The sequence below is a fragment of the Peromyscus leucopus genome, chromosome 2 (assembly GCF_004664715.2).
Source record: "Peromyscus leucopus breed LL Stock chromosome 2, UCI_PerLeu_2.1, whole genome shotgun sequence".
Classification (NCBI taxonomy): Eukaryota; Metazoa; Chordata; class Mammalia; order Rodentia; family Cricetidae; genus Peromyscus; species Peromyscus leucopus.
In genome coordinates, this window is record NC_051064.1 from 63,714,654 (window position 1) to 63,732,089 (window position 17,436).

General features: G+C 45.7%; 1 protein-coding gene across 8 annotated transcripts in view; it reads right to left on the minus strand.

Annotated features, from left to right (window-relative positions):
* The window catches only part of Palm2akap2 (PALM2 and AKAP2 fusion), a 474,883-nt gene that overhangs the window by 8,454 nt on the left and 448,993 nt on the right, over nucleotides 1-17,436 (minus strand). For 5 of the 8 annotated variants that reach the window (XM_037202633.1, XM_028883004.2, XM_028883007.2 and 2 more), the window contains 2 exons: nucleotides 5,450-5,628; nucleotides 1,686-1,724 (listed from right to left, as the gene is read on the minus strand). The exons of 1 other annotated variant lie outside the window; for it this stretch is intronic. In XM_037202633.1, the coding sequence (XP_037058528.1) occupies nucleotides 1,686-1,724; nucleotides 5,450-5,628 (218 nt within the window). The remainder of the gene's footprint in view (nucleotides 1-1,685; nucleotides 1,725-5,449; nucleotides 5,629-17,436) is intronic. 2 more of the 8 variants (XM_037202634.1, XM_028883005.2) reach the window with 1 other exon arrangement.

Genomic DNA, 17,436 nt, shown 5'->3' on the forward strand with positions numbered 1-17,436 from the left:
CCCTCAGAGGAGAGAACAGGTGACAGAAACAGGAAAACGGGAACTGGGAGAAGCAACGAGAGGGCTTGAACTGGATTTGCCACAGCGAATCCTCTGGAAAACATCTAGCCAATGCTCCAGAATTACAGGAACGGGACAGGGACAGAGGTAGATGGCTCCATGATGTCAGGAGCAGCTGCCTGCTGCTGCCTTCTTGGGCTCTGCTATAGTGTCCAACTCATAGTCAACCCTCCATAAATTGTGCACTGGGTGGATGAATGATTCTCTCTACAGTTCTGAACATTTGAAACAATTCTTCTGAAATAAAAATGCAATACTATAGAAGTGAAAAATTACAGGAAAAATGTAATGTGGGGGGAAAAAGAAAAACCTTTTTTAAAAAGAAAATAAAAGGACTAGAACTATAACTTAAAGTAGAGAGTGCTTGTCTGACATGTGTCAAGCCCTGGATTCAATCCCAAGCATGCATGCGTATGTATGTGTGTGTGTGTGTGTGTGTGTGTGTGTGTGTGTGTGTGTGTATGTATGTATGTGTATATGTACATACAACATTTAAAAAATTTTAATTTGGGGGGCCAGGGGGGAGACAGAGTTCCTCTGTGCAGTCTTTGCTGCCCTAAAACTCTCTATGTAGACCAGGCTGGCCTCAAACTCACAGAGATGCTCCTGCCTCTGTGTCCCAAGTGCTGGGATTGAAGTCATGTGCCACTATGCTGGGCTTTAAATTTTTTTAATTTTTTTAATGTGTATGTGTCCTGGATTCAATCCCTATCGTGTGTGTGTGTGTGTGTGTGTGTGTGTGTGTGTGTGTGTGTGTGTGTAATGCTGCATTTTAAAATTGTTTAAAATTTTAAGCTCATGTGTGCATGTATGTGAGCATATATGTGTGTATGTGTATGTATGTATGTACACATTCATCAGGTGCCTGAGGAGGCCAGAAGAGGGCTCCGATCCTCTGGAGCTGGAGTCATGGGAGATTGTGACCCACCAGATGTGGATGCTAGACGACAGACTCCCTCTGATCCTCGCAGGAACAGCCAGCCTTCTTAACTACTGAGCCACCTCTCCAGCCCCAATAGCACTGCGCATTCTTACAGCACACGTAGTTGTGAAATCTGTGTAAAAGGAAGTTGTCTGGGGAAGGAGATGGCTTGGACCACGGCTCGGCTGAGCTTCCAAAACAAAAATACAGGTCCCAAGATTGGGGAGAGGAGGGGGAGCCCGGGATGGTTTGCCTTTGAAATAAGTCACCTACATTCATAGAGCCGGGCTCTCTGGGAATCGTGTTACGGTTAATAGAGGACTAGTCAGAATAACGGGCTCAGCCTGCAGCGGTGGCACTGTGTGCTAACCAGACCAGAATATATTTGCTACGTGTGCCTGAAGAAAAAAAAGGAGTCTACACAGCCTGCCAACAGTTGCCCTCTAGTTCAACATCTTCCAGATCCGTGGGTGACAAAGGTTTTCTCCAACCCCTGCTCCTTCCCAGCACAGCACAGCACAGCAGTGTTCACTGTTGTGTGGACTCCAAGCATTTGAGTCAGAAAGGCCAGGCAGAAAACACACGTGGAGAGAAGGCATTTTTCTTGCCATTCTTATTGAACATGACAGGAGACAGCAGACCATGACAGTGTGCACCAGGATCAAGCATGCATCAGAACCCAGACAGACAAGTTGAAAAGTACCTCGGAAGTCACCTTGCAAGACAGTAACTTAGAGGTGTACTGGCAGAGAGGGAAAAAAACCAGGGTTAGTACACGGCAGAGACACATTCACAGACTCCCCTCCCTGGCGGCTGGGCACTGGCATCACGCCAGAAGTGAGGAGGAGGAGGGATGAGGCTTGCGGGTAGGTGCCATTACATAACCTCTGCAAGAGTTGCTTCATCTGATATTTGTTTATTTAAAAGAAGCCTGTATCTCTTGAGGCAAGTAGATACTCTATTACTCATTAATAAAAATATCAGATAAGCCAGGCTTTGTTAATTCAAGATGTTGTTGTTTTCATTTTCTGCACACTGAATTAACAAGATTTCGTCTCCCCCATTGTCCAACCAGCTGCCCACCAGCAAGGACCTAGGCGGCCATTCTGGATTTGATGGATTCTGTAACCCAATAGCCCTTGCTTTTCCTGTGGGCTTCTCTGAACCTGTAACAGTCTTGTACCCCACTGTGTCATTACAGTAAGACCCCATTAATCGAATGAAGAGAGAAGGACATGGAGGGAAAAGGGAAGAAATGGGGGGGGGCAGGTTTGTGGAGGCAGGTTCTCTAAACCTGCCCTGAGGACAGTACTATCTCACTAAGGAGACCACAGCTCCCTCATCAGAACCTCGTGGGTCTGGTTAAGAGCCCAAGCTTGGGATGGTCCTTGGAGATTCATTTGAGATGATTATATTTAGGATTGGTGTGGAAATGGAATAGTCTCTTAGTTCCTGGAGATAACACAGAACAAGGTCGCCAGTCCAGGTGGGTGAAGACTGCTAGGAGTCGTCCGCCCGAGTTCTGAGTGGGAGAAACCTTTGAACAGTGAGTTGTCATGTTCTCTACTGAGCTTTTTTCCCCTTAAACAAAGGAGGTCATCCACAGATACTAACTTCCTGTCACTGACTTGGAGCCTCCCAGACATTCCCAAAAGGCTCAGTGTTTCAGTATCTACCTGTCATCAACTGAGCCCTCAAACAACCCCCTTGTTCCTATCAGGAGAGGATAGTTCAGAAACATGACAAACGCCACCAAAGGCAGTGTGGCTCCCACATCCCTCTCTGGCCAAGGATTCTACCATTCAGGACCCAGTCAACTTATCTTGTATACGATTTTTTTTAATTTATTTATATTTTGAGTTAGGGTCTCTAGCCCGGGTTGTTCTCAAACTCCCCATGTAGCAGAAGACGACCTTGAACTTTTGATCTTCTTGCCTCTGCCTCTTGAGAGCTAGGATTACAGGTTAAGTGCTACCACGCTCAGCTTATGAGGTGCTGGGGATGAAACACAGGGTTCCATCATGCTAGGCAGGCACACTATGAAATAAGGTAAAGTTCTTAGCCTTGATTTTTTATCAAGTGCGGAGACCGAGGAAGCAGGTCCTTGAACCATGGCTAGGGTTCTAGAGACCACCACTGCTCTGACATGGCTTCTAGTCTTCAAAGGAGCATACAGAAAGGCTATCAAGGGTGATGCCACAACTGAAAACACCAGCACGAGTTATGGGAGGCTCATGGAGGGTAGAAAATCCAAGAAGCCACGGGTCACCCTGTGAACGATGTGTGTGAATGGGGCCAGGGGCTGCATGGCTTTGACCAGAATCACCATTAGCTTCCTAGAGACGGGAGAGCCAGCTATATAACGGTTGCCAAGCAACCCATTTCCTCCTTATTATCATCCCAGTACCTGAGACAAGGAGAAATGGAGATGGGGTTAGGGACCAACTGTGGGGAGGGGGTGACACTTGTTCTTTTCTACACAGGACAGTGCAAAGGTGCCCTGCATTAGAAGGGTTAGTGGGTGCTTTGGAAATCAATTTTGGATGATGCCTGTATAATTTCTCAAGAAGCAATTTGAGCATGGGTTTTTGAGATTTGGGTCTCTTTTAAAAGGGGCGAGGAGGGGTACAAGGATAGGATAGATTTTTTTTTTTTGTCCTATCTCTAAATATTTTCCAACAATTGACAGATTTTGCTCTATTGTAATACCAGGAAAAGCTCAAGACACCCCACCTTTAAATAATAATAAAAATAAACTGATTCACTAGTAGGTTTCTTCCTTAGCTGACATGTTGGATTGCTTTCTTAAGTGGAATAGAGACAGGAGGTCATTAGTACTTTAGAATGCTGACTCCAGGCAGCCTCATTCATTCAAAGAGGAAACTCTGGCTGGCATTCCCTAGGTGGGTGCCTGAATGTCAGCGTGCCTGAAGGAAGGGTCTAGATTTCTGCCTATGACACAAGTATCACCTTCCACTGTCCCAGGCAGACCTTGATTGTGTTATTTCCCTACGTCAGCTTCCCAGTGTCCTGTGCCACTAGGCACGGTCATGTGCTGCCCTCACGTAACATCTGCACCCCAGTGCAAAAAGCACACACAAGAAACATAGACTGCGCTTAGGAAGCATTTGTGTGGGTCACTACTGAATGGTCCATGTCTCTTGGGCTAGCTTCCAGCAAAGCCGCCGATGTACACTTTTGAATCACGGGGAGAGAAGGAACCGTGTGCTGCTAAGACTGCACTTCAGACTGTGACCAACAACACCGAAAGAGGGACTGCCCAAATAGGGCTGCTCCCATGACTTAGTAAACGCAAGCTGCTGCTGGCAGCTGCCCGGTGAAACCCAGTACAACCGGCTGCAGCAGCTACCCAGGGCAGGCCTCCATCCAAAGAGGGCCCTTGGCCTCTCAGGGCAGCTAAGCAAGAGCTCCTTCATGATTAGGCAGAGGGATGCGTGTGCTTTCATCTTCTCTTTATCTCTCGGATTGGAAAGAAGCCTTCAGCATTTGGCATTCATTCCAGAAACCCTTGAACTTGGGATTATCCAGCCAGGACATGAAAGGCATTGAGTTGGCAGGGACTTCCTATTGTGAATCACAGAGCATTCGAGTTGAGGGTGATTGCACAGCTTATCCAAACTGGGACGCTCTGAAGAGTGAGAGGGGATGCTGTACATATAAACACACCGGGACAACAGGCAGAAACTAGGCAGTTATCAATCCAAGCTATTTGTGACCTCAATGTAATGGCGTGTGTGTGTGTGTGTGTGTGTGTGTGTGTGTGTGTGTGTGTATACTTTGATGAGATAAATACTGATGCCAGAGACTCTCAAGTGTTTGTATGAACCCCAGGGCTGCCCCCAGACTTGTGGGGGATATTTCAGCATCCCTCATAAGTCTTTTACTGGACAAGGACACCACAGAGCAGAGCAGATGACTTCCTTCATAGAGCACATGACCAGCACGTGCACAGTTCTGGGGGTTGAAGGTAGATGGGGAGTTGTGTGGTTTTTAGCTGTCATTTAAAATGGCTCTTTCCTCTATGACTGTGCTCACAAAGAGCCCCGAACACGGTTAGTATCTTGAGCAGTGTGCAACACATAAGGATTGATCACAGCACAGATTCTGAAACCTGGGGGTGCTTCCAGAGAGTGTGCACTTTTCTTTACTGCAGGGCACAGACACACTATCTCCCTCCACACCCACCATCTCAGGTACCAGACTTGCCCACGACCGCAAGCTTGACTTAGCCACCAAAAGACCAGCTCTTGATGATAGACATTTTTGAGATACGAAACAAGACCCTCCCCCCAAGGTACGTTAAACCACTCGTTTAAAAATAAGTTTCAGATCCACGATGCAAGACAACCAGACACATGCACACACATCCAGGTCTGAACTAGGACGCAAGCATAGCACGCTGACAGCCACCCTCAGAAAAGCGAAAGGAAAGGAGGAAAAACTTACACTACTATCATCCATTCGCTCGCGCCTTTTAGATTTGTGTGTCTCATAGTCTTCCATGAGGGTCTGCATCAGGTTCTTGGGCCGCTGGGTTCCGGCGGCCTCTTCAGGGGCTAAGTCAGGCTGCAAGCTGGGACCTTCAGTTGTGGGGGATGGAGGAGGTTTGACTTTCTCTATTTTCCCTGAAACAACATGAAGAGAACAAACACCCTTTCTAAGCTTGTCTGCTCAGCACTGCTTTTAGAAAGAAAGAAACTGGTTCACACACACACTTGCAAAATCAAGAGCAGAACAGAGTCATGGTTAAGCGGAAGGGTTTCATTACAAGATCAAACATTCAACACACATCTCAGAGCCACCAGATCTAAAGAGTCAGTTAACTCAAATAGGCCCAGCAGGCATTTTGCAACATGTCAGACAGATGGACAGACGGACAGATAGGACATTAGCTCCAAGGCTGTGACGACATGAATTCTCTGAGATCATATCATAAGAGGTGGCAGCGCCATAGAGATCAGCTTTTTACAGGTGAGGAAGCTGAGATTCTATGAAGGCCACCCAAGGCCACTCATGATCCTGACATCCTCTGCCCTCTTCATCAGAGGTAACCAATTATCAGCTGACCTGTCCTGCGACAACAAAGTCTTTGACTGAGAAGGAGTCTCCAGATTCCCAGGAGACACCAGTCTTAATTGGGCAGCTTTTTGCATTTATCTTACCTGCTAAAGGCCCAAAGACGCCCCTAGACTTTTTGGAATGGATGACAACAGAGTCGGAAAGGTCAGAAAGGGCTTTTGGGATTGCCCCTTGGGAGTTGTCAGACGGGGAGATTAGAGTAGTGGTTAATTAAACAGTAGCATGGGGCCTCTAGGCACATTCTCTAAAACTGTCAGCATCCTTCGAAAACATATGTCAGACAGACAGACAGACGAGGGCTCCAAATGTCCAAGGGACATGCATTCTGTCACAGACCACGACAGCGGGATGTGAGAAGGGTTGGCATTTTGGAAACGAACTTTGTTTAAGACAGTATCTCATGTTGTCAAGGATGGCCTTGAACTCATAATAGCCCAGACTGGCTTCAAAACTCACTTCTCCTGCCTCTACCTTCCGGGGGCTAGGAGTCCACGCTTAGCCACAATGCCTGGTTTCTGCAATGCTGGAGACTGAACCCAAGCAAACACTCTACCATCTGAGTACCTCGGCCCCCAGAGAAGCACTTCTTGCAGGTGGGAAAGACCTGGCCTTTGCTTCTGGATCAAAGACATGCATGGGTTTTAGTGCCACAAGACGCGTCTCGGAGAGGGGGCAATAGGGGGCTGTTCTCTTATGACGGCCTCTGTGGATGACATGGTTGGGGTCTGTGACAAGAAATATACAGCAAACACACTGAATAAAGGGGTCCACTCATATCCAAAAGTTGGGGTGAAGTCCCAATTCCTTCACCTTTTCTTCACTTCGCATCCCAGATGTCTAATGTGACACCCGTCATGTAGAAAGGCTTGCCGGGAGGCTGAGAGCGAGGTTCTGGGAGGTGGGAGGCAGGCAGGGGGCTGCAGCTTTTAACCCCCACACTCTCCTTTTGAGGGGAGCTGGGATGTATGGAGCCAGAAAGCCCAAGGTTTGTTTGTTTGTTTGTTTGTTTGTTGTTTGTTTTGCTTTCAAGACAGGGTTTCTCTGTGTAGCCCTGGTTGTCCTGGAACTCGCTCTGTAGACCAGGCTGGCCTCGAACTGGGAGATCAGCCTGCCTCTGCCTCCCGAGTGCACCACCATTGGTAAAAGCCTGGGTTTTTAACTCTTACTCTTCCTTGAACCCTCCAGGCGTTTGGAAACAGGCCTCCTTTAAAAGCTCCACTTCAACCCTGAGCTAATCATTCAAATTCTCTCTGCTTTCATTTCCATGTTTGTGAAAATGAGCATTTTGGAAGGAGTGGTTTCTGTGTCCTCTTCTAACTCATTGTATTGATTTTAAGGAGTGAGGGCAGACATGGGACCGGGAATCACACTGAGGATTAGGTGAAAAGTAGCTATTAGCATAGAGAAGAGAGCTCTCTCCTCTACACAGCCACAATTAAATAATAAGTTATTGAAACTCATTACTTTTATCTGCATAAGTGAGATAAAGAGTCTTTATATGCTAACAGTAAAATAATATTTCAAAGTCTTCAAATTCATTAGCTATATCTTTTGCTCTTTAATTATGGAAATAAGGTAAGATGGTAAAGACCACATGCATGTCACAAACATCATCTAGACAAACATATACCAAGATTTTACCACCATCTCTCCATCTGAAGACTTGATGAATTTTAAAAATTAATTCTAGACTTAAGGTCATTTCAGCCCTGAGTACTGAGGATATAGCTCTAAAATTTACTACTGAGTTTTTAGGTAAAAAACGATTTTTGAAGCTGGGTGGTGGCAGCACACTTTAAAATATATATATTATGTATCAGTGTTCTGCCTGCATATATGCCTGCTGGCCAGAAGAGGACACCAGATCCCATTGTAGATGATTGTGAGCCACCATGTGGGTGCTAGAACTTGAACTCAGGACCTCTGGAAGAGCAGCCAGTGCTCTTAACCTCTGAGCCATCTCTCCAGTCATTGGTGGCACACATTTGTAATCCCAGCACTTGGGAGGCAGAAGCAGACAGATCTCTGTGAGTTTGAGGCCAGCCAGGGCTACAGAGGGAGTTTCAGGACAGCCAGGGCTACACAGAGAAACCCTGTCGGGAGGAGGCGCAAGTGGGGCTTGGGGGAGATGGGACACCGACACCACACACAGGGATTGAAACAGCATCTCCTGTAGCCTAGGCTGACCTTGAACGCTGTATGTAGCTAAGGATAATCTTGAACTTATACTCCTCCCGAGTGCTGGAATTATAGGGATAGACCACCACATCTAGCTTTAGATAGCACTAGAGATCCAACTCTGAGCTTCATATATGCCAGACAAGTACTCTACCACCTGGACCACAGTCCCAGACTCATGACTGTCTTTTTAACTGAAGCCTTGATAAACAGTACAGAGGAGAGGTAAATATGCATGCTCTAGATTCTAGACTTTAGAGTCAGTATGCTGGAGTCTGGACCCACTACTTACCAGCCAAATAGCTCTGGGCCAGTTACTTACTCTTAGTAAAGCATTTAGTGGCTGCAGCTGCTATTTGGCCAGAATCTGAAGGAATAATGCAACTGTGAGGTGAGAAGGTGTAATTCCTTGGGTGTTCTACATACCATTTGTGCAAATCCATAAAACCAGAACTAGGTACCACATTGCCAGGTTGGTGACTATTGTTTTTCAGCTGACTTCTCAAGTGTCCAGATCATCTCCCATTAGCCCCTCTTCCAGCAGTAAATGTCTAGGAAGCAGAGGAAACAGTCTACATCTAGCTTCTGTTTCTCACACTGACATCTTCGCCAGACAAGATTTTATTTACAGGTCTGTGAAAGCCATTTTCTTACAGTGCCCTGTATCATCTCCAGCTGCTGAAGTGCCTGCCATCTCGAATAAGCTGTAAAATCACAGGAAGACACAGATCATTGCAATCGTCTATGAATCCTTTTGATTTACCCTGGAGCTTCTTCTGTCCTGACCGCTGGATCCCAGGAGAATAAGGCCCAAGGTAAGATTCAATGTGTACTTAATAAGCCCATAATTCTATTGTAAAATGTGCATAATCACCTTAGAAAACAGTTGTATGCTAGGATCAAGCCCCCCTCCCCATCCCAAGAAAATCCCAGGAAAAAGGTCAAATGCCTTCTCCAAAGCACGTAAAATTAAACAGTCTAGGATGTGAGTGTGGTGGCTCATACCTGTAATCTCAGTACTTGGGAGCCAGAGTCAGGAGAATCTTTATGAGTTCGAAGCAGCCATGCTACACCGTTAAGTTCCAGGACAGCCTGGTCATTCCATAGTCTAGCGGAACAAAACCCATTCCTGGAGCAGGAAGTAATACCAGCAACAGTCACTAGAGGGCGTGTGAGAAGCAAGGCTGGCTTAGCAGCATGGGAGGAACAATTACCCCAAAGAGGGGTAATTGACAGAAGAGGCTTCAAATATTCAAGCCCGAGGAAGGACTGTCACAGGCCCCAGAGACAAAGGAGAAACTGTGTCTCGTCCTCAGGCTTCTGGTCATCAGCCTTGGCATTTTTCACAAGACAATCCCTTGGTCAGCCTTCTCTGCTGGATCTTAAGACTGCCAAGCATCCTCCCTACAGAACGGTTCAAGCCATGCCTTAGAATCCAACCTTAGGAGTCACACAGGCCACTGAAAAGCTGGAGAGGGACTGCCCCACAGCTGACTTGTTCCTCAGTTCAGTGTCAAAGACTTCTCACAAAGGATGATGGGAAATTTCTGGTACTTCTCCTTCCGGCACCACACGGTTCATGGGGTCATTACAAGCCTGTAATGCATATGGTCTGTGCACATGTCTGGGCAGTCAGTCACATTAATCTATGGCCTCTCTCAGAAGGGTCCTCCCAGTTCTGTGACCTAGGAGATACACCCCAATAGAATCCCCAAACTGTTGACTATCCTTGGTGTTGTGGTATACATCTCACTGCTCCAGTATCCCCCACTTTCATCCCAGGTTGGCCCATCAAACCTGGGATGAGCTCTTGAATTTGTCTATTCACTTGGTGAATGATCAAGTACCTGATGACACCCGATCATGGCCTCCCTAGTCTATGATTAGCATTCTGCCATCCAGACTGTCTCTGGAATGGGCCTTCTCACAAAATGGCCCTCTTGAAGGATCAGTCTGGATCCCTGGGAAACAAGAGCAGACCATGCCAGGCAGAACTCAGGGTGGGCCTGTGTTGGTTTAGGCTGAAGGCTGGGACTGACATTTACAAAGCATGGAACAGGTTCAGTGTGACCTCTGCAGCTGTCACAAAGAAACCAACAGGACAAAATCAGCCTGGGGTCCTGAGTGGAGGAAAGGAAACATTTCCAACTTATTTCATAAACATAACCTTGCCTAAAATAATGGAGTAAATTTGTACCTCACACTTTGAAGGTAATTGAGGGCAGGTAGCTTCCCATGGCTGGATTGATTCCTACTATCTTGGCTAGATGAAATAATCCTCAGTGTTACAAACAAATCGACAGCATTGCACAAGCAAACTTGTCAAACACTGGGTTAAAAAAGGAGTCAGCAAGACGACTCAGCAGGTGAAGGCATTTGCTGTCAAGCCTAAGGACCTGAGTTCAACGTCTGGGATCCATATAGTATGAGGAGATAACTGACTCCTGCATCCTGTTCCCTGACCCCACCTGTGCATCATGGCATGCTCACACCCACATGAATGTAACTGGCCCCCATAAGCTCATAGGCAGTGGCACTATTAGGAGGTGTGGACTCACTGAAGTAGGTGTGGCCTTGTTGGTTGGAAGTGTGTCACTGTAGAGGCAGGCTTTGAGGTCTCCTATGTTCAAGTTATACCTAGTTCAGCTAACTTCCTGTTGCCTGCAGGATCAAGATGTAACTCCTTCTCCATTCTCAGCTCCTTCTCCAGCACCATGTCTGCCTGCATGTTGCCATGTCCCACCACGATGATAATGGACTAAACTTCTGAAACTGTAAGCCACCCAGTTAAATGTTTTCCTTTATACGTGTTGCTGTGGCCATGGTGTCTCTTCACAGCAATAAAAACCTTAACTAAGACATCCACCCATACCAACACACAATAAATATGTGTCTATGTGGTGGTCTGAGTAAGAATTGTTCCCATAGGCTCAGATATTTGCTCACTCAACAGGGAGGGGCACTATTTGAAAGAATTAGAAAGATTAAGAGGTGTGGCCTTGTTGGAGGTGAACTTTGAGGTTTCAAAAGCCCACTGCCAAGCCCATGGTCTTTCTCTAGGCCTGTTAATCAGGTTGTGGCTCTCAGCTACTGCTCCAGCGTCTGCCTGCCTGCAGCCATGCTTCCTGCCATGATAATGGATTAAACATCTGAAAGTGTAAGCAAGCCACCAATTAAATTTTTTCATAAGAGTTGCCTTAGTCCTGGTGTCTCTTCACAGCAATAGAATCCCTAACTAAGACAGTATATAGACATATATGCAAATAAATAAATGCAATAAATAAATGAAATAAATAATTTAAAAGGTGTGTTGGTGTGTGGGAGAGCCTTTATGGGAAGACTTCTAGTTTCTGTGTTGATATGGCTGTGAACCTCTAATCCATGAGTGGGAGTACAGATCACTCAAATTCATTTCACAGGAGAACCCTGCTTCACGGAATTCCTATTAATATCAGAAGGAAAACCTTATAATATCTCATGAAATACAATTCTCTAATGTATACTAGCTGACCAACTCCAAGACAAGACTTGGCACAGGTCCAGCTAATATCTAAGCAAAGGCATAAAGCTGTATACCAGAATTTCCTCTTTTGTTTTTTACTTTTTTATGTTTAAACCAATTTATTTACCTGTGGAAGAACAATTATACTGGTCTCATGGAGTCATGGAGTATTATTTAGTCACTACCAATCATGTTTTTGCCATGAATTTAGAGGAACAGCTAAGGGGAAATAAGAAAAAGCAGCCCACAAAATCGGACTTACTGAGAGTAAACTGGTGTGGTGGTAAATTCTTGTAATCCTATCCTTAGGGAAGGAGAGGCAGGAAGCTCTCAAGTTCAAGGACAGCCCGGACTAATATAGTGAGAATTTATCCCCCCCCAAAAAAGAGGGAGGGGCTGGGTATATAGCTTCAGTGGTAGAGTGCTTGCTTAGCATGTGAGAGACCCTGGGCTCCATCCCCAGACTGCCTAGACTCAAGTACTACTTCCCCAGTCATGAGCTGTGGCAAACATGAAAGACGTGGGGCTCAAAATCAGTCAGCACCAGATGGACAGCACTGCCTGGGTCAGCAGCAGAATAGCCTCCCTAGGGAGGGCCAAGCCCTGACCTCTGAAACCTGTGATTATATTGACATTGTTAGGTCAAGAAACCTGGGACAAGTCTCACTCGGTACCTGTGGCTCCACCCAGCACTTCTCACCCCGCCCCCTTCCCTAAACCTCCCCTCCAAGGGGCGGGGCTTTCGCTTCTGGTCCCTCAGCTTCTGATCCCTATATAACTCAACCATTTTGGACGAAGGCTTGCTTGCTCCCTTGGTTCTTGGCTGGCTCTGCTCTGGATCTCTCTTGCTCTTGTCTCTCTCTGTCTTTCTGTCTGTCTCTCTCTTTCCCCATGGCCCACTCCAGTCAAATGACCATGTTCAATCTAGACTCTTCCAGATGCCTCTCCCTCATATCTACAATTAAAAATCCTCTCCTCAGCCATACCTTGAAGTAGCCATGTCCTCATTTTTCAGCCATATATGGTGATCCTCCTGCCTCAGCCTCCCCAAATGCATCTGCCTCAGCACAGATGAATTTAAAATGTAAAATAAACCAGATTTCTTTCTTTCTTTCTTTTGAAAGTTTCATACAACCTAAAATTCCTGATTCTCTTGTTTCTACCTTTCAAGTGCTGGAATTACAAAGATGTTCCATCCCACTCAGCTTGGAAATACTTGTTTTAAATATAATTAGTTCATGCAGCAATAGATGGATCAACCTGCACACTTTAACCTTCACACAAGCAACGAGCTTACAAAAGTCAGAACTCACAGCTGCAGTATAGAGAGGCAGGCTGAGAAGGGAAGGGCGCTAGAATTTCCCTTTGAACTAGCCAATGCTGTCTCTCAAGACAGAGAGAGGCAAAGACAACCAGGAAGTCTGAATGTGTTTCCTATCTAAGTACCAGAAATAGTTAAAGCATTTTCTGGTCCAGAGAAGATCTCTGTGCTTGGTTGTGCTTTGGGGTTTCCCTTGGGTAGGCTGCACTGACCGGGGGCAGAGAAAAGAATCTGTAATTCCTCCCACTCACATGCAGAATGCAGGGAAGGCTGTGTCTACTGGGACACAGCATGTCATCCTTGACCAACTCAAGTCTTCCTAGGACCATCCCTCACTTCTAGAAAGCCTGGGAGGCAGACTCCAGGAGTTTAGATAGTGCTGTCTGAATATGTAAACCAAGTTTGAATCTGGGTGATTATCCCACCCTATCTGGGGAGTCTGTGGTCATAACTCAAAGATCCTTTGTTTCTAACATTTCCCAAGAGAAAAAGCTATCACCCACTCAAAATTTAAAAAACCAAACCAAACTGAACAAAAACACCCACCAGATGACGTGCCTTGGCCTGCGCCTGTCAATGGCGTCTTTTCTTCACACAGCTTGGGGGTGAGTCGGCAAGCTTCTAAGGCCACTCACGAGTCCCCCAGAGAACCCAGAGCTGCAGTTTCCACTTCCTTTCTTCTCAGTGAATGAGTGACCTGCTCATCAGCAGCCCCCCAAATACATGGGCTTGTGTGGCTCCCGCTGTGACCCCTCACACCATGAGCATCTCTTCCTTCTTTCATCTCTTCCTTTGAAGGTCCCCGTGGAGAATGGGTTGACAGGAACTTTAGATCATAAGCAGAGTCAGAAATAAGAAACACCCTGGAAGGTGGAATAAGTCTGAAGAACTGTCAACTATGGTTGCTTCAAAGTAAGTTGGGGTGGGGGGCGGGTAAGGAACTGCTGACTCTGTGAGCTACTCTGAGCCTTGCTGGAAGGGAGGTGGAACCCTAGGAGGGAGGAGCTCTGTCCCTCTGAAGAAGATGATTGGTTTAAGATGCCATTAGGAAACAGAAAGGTAGCTGGGGTGGTGGCGGTACACGCTTTTACTCCTAGCATAGGCTTTCTCTGTGTAGCCTTGGCTGCCCTTGGTAGACTTGCCTTGGTCGCCCGGGCAAGCCTCTGAGACCTGCCTCAAGAGTGCTGGGATTAAAGGTATTGTGCGTTCTGAGAGTCTCTCTTAAAGAGGTAGGGAATGCTTTTATGCTATCATGGGTAGATTTACTGTCACCGAGGACATTTTAGCATGGACTGCCATCCTTTGGTTTTTGACATAGTTATGGAAAACTCCTTCCTTTAATTCTAAGGAAGTTCTCAACTAGAAAAGGAAGTGATTTCATAAAGCACGTTCAAGTATTTAACTCAAGGTCATGGCCACTGCAAAAGAACAGCTCACCGGTGACTCTGTTGGCGTCTCTAGGCCTTTTCTTAAAGCCTGGCAGCAATCATAAATCAACAGTAATAAGCCTTAAAAAAATAATTCTAAAGATTTATTTATCTTATGTGTATGAGAGCTGTGGCTGCATATATTTATGCACAGCACGTACATGCCTGGTACCTGCAGAGATCAGAAATGGGTTTTTGATCCCCTTGAACTGGAGCTGAGTGGCTGTGATCCAACATGTGAGTGAGTGCTGGGAGCCAAACCAGGGTCATGCAAAAGAGCAACAAGTGTTCTCCACCACCAAGCCACCTCTCCAGTCCAGTCATCCCCATTCTTGGGAACCTTTTATGTAGAAGACACTGTCTTACGTTTTTGGTAAGGCTGGTACTATCTTGTTACCATTTTTATTGATGAGGAAACAGGTTGTGGAGGTGAAATAAAGTATTCACACGGCTAATGAGGAATTGAACTTCAGATGTGACTCCAGAGAAGGAGCTAACTCCTTAAAGCACCTGTCTTCCTTGACTGGTTCTTGTGTATAATATATAACTTTATGTTTAATAATGGGAAACAAGAAAGAGACTGGTGCTGTCCAGGAGACCTGATGCCAGAGGCATGCAAATTCTGGGAAATGTCCACCTTTACCTTCAAGGTCAAAAGAAGCCAAAGAGCATTACGTAGAGTGCAGATGGGTTCTTTGGGTTTCTCTGGCACTTTTTCCTCCTGCCTCCCTCCCTCCCCCAGTCTCCTTGGTAGAGGCTTATTCACAAAGATCAAATGCGTCTAAAATGCCAATCTCCTTGGGAAGCACACAAGACTAGTAAGAGTCGCAGTCATATCCTGTCCAGGCTCCAGCAGTCACGGGTCGGGACATCCTGCTCCCAAGCTGGCTTTGATTAGCTCACATTTCTCAACAGGGATCTTGCAAGAAATAGGCCTTTTGATTCACTTCCTCTTTGTAAGATACAGACTGTAGACTTTTCCTTGTTATGTGGCTGAGTCCGATCCCTGGGAAAAAGTTGCCTTAATTCCCAGAGCACTGAGTAGCCATGCACATGTTAGTAATGAGGACTCCATGTGGTGCCTCCCACCAGATAGATACCCAGGATCAGTCAGCAAAAGAGCTAAGACAACTTGAAAATGGAAGAACTGGCTTCCACAAGAAGGAATTAAACTGAGGTGGAGGGTTTGCTTTCTCCAAAATGGTGTTATCTGAAAGCCATGACGACGCACAGGCTTGCCACAGAGGATAGCCTGGAATCTAATCCTTCTCAGAATTGAGAATGACAGGTTTGAGCATGATAGTTACCCTTTTCAAAACCTTTGAGAGTGATGTCCAAAAATAACACTGCACTCATGTGGGCCTTGCTTATCGATTTCTTTTGAAATGGTGGGTACTTTACAAAAAGGAAGACATTTGCTGGCTTCAGATCAGTGAAATACAGGGCAGTTCAAAGGGACAGAGAACAGAGAAGGCAGACGTGATGCTCCAGGACTATCAGTGACCAAATGTCACTTACTCCAATTTCATGACACCAAATATGTTCAGTCAAAAGAATGAAGATGAATCCCAGCTCATATTCAGATTAATCCAGTTCTTTTGTAGATTAGGGGTATGCACCCAACTCTGGCTAAGCGTCTTCCTTATGAAGGAAGTGGCAGAGAAAACTTACAAGGCAACCAGTCTAGACAGCTAACATGCCCCCATCTGCCCAAATCTCTGGATAGTGCCAGCAATTTAGCCTATTTGTAACTAAGGCATTGACATTCAGTTCTGAAAACACCGACGAGCCATCCAAGTCACCAGGGTAGCTTTGCTTCACCTCTGCCGGCAAACCACACACACATAGGCCATTGATAGCCTAGAACTACATAGATAGATGAATGGATGAATGTATTTAGACAGAGATAGATAGATAGATAGATAGATAGATAGATAGATAGATAGATAGATAGATAGATAGATAGACAGATAGAGTTCCAGGGCAGCCTGAACTAAGAGTAAGACTTTGTCTCAAAAAAAAAATATGTTTATGTGTATGTGTGTGTGCACACATCCATATTACACATCTGTGCACAGAGCCTCATGTTTTCATATCATTGGTATCATAAAGGACTGCTGGGAGGAGTAAGTGACACGAGAAAATATGAATGAAGTAACTAATATTGCATACTGCTTTAAGATCTTGTTAAGTTGCAGCTAGCATGATTAGATTTACTCGGCAAAGAATGTTCAGGAAACAGAGCAATGGACGCCAAGCACCTGTTGACCATTCCACATCAAGCTTCTGCTGCTTCTCACAGCCAGCTGGACGTCTCTGAGCCGTCTAAACTGGGCTTGCCCTATTTCCTGGATGAGAGCCGCCTTCCACTTACGGTCTAGAAGAATCCCCCCAGCAGCTGCCAGTGGGGCAATGAAGCTTGCTTGGCCTCCTCTGGCTCCACTGCATAGACGAATTCTAACATTCATCAGTACTTTTTTTCTGTCCACAGTTTTCCTTTATATTTGAAGATAATAAAGAGGAAGGGGTAACAACCCAGTTAATACTTTCTATATTAAGGTAATGATCAATTCATGCAGAACTATAATCCAAACTGACAACAATGTTCCCTCTAAATTTTTCTTTGGGTAGGGGTACACGCTGAGACAAGTTCTTATTATGTTGTTCAGCCTGACCCGGTAATATTCCCATCTCAGCCTCCTGAGCATTAGAATTTCAGACATATGTCACTAAGCCTGTCTACATCTCATTTTATGCAAGGTGTATAATGATCCTGTCATCCTACTATTAAGAGTAATCCAAGCAGTAGGGCTCAAGGGTCACATCTACTTTTTTTTTTTTAACCACTTCCCATAATGTATCACTTCACCTTGAAAACCATCCAGCTTGCTGTATCAAGTCAATATCTGGTGTGAAAACTGAACTA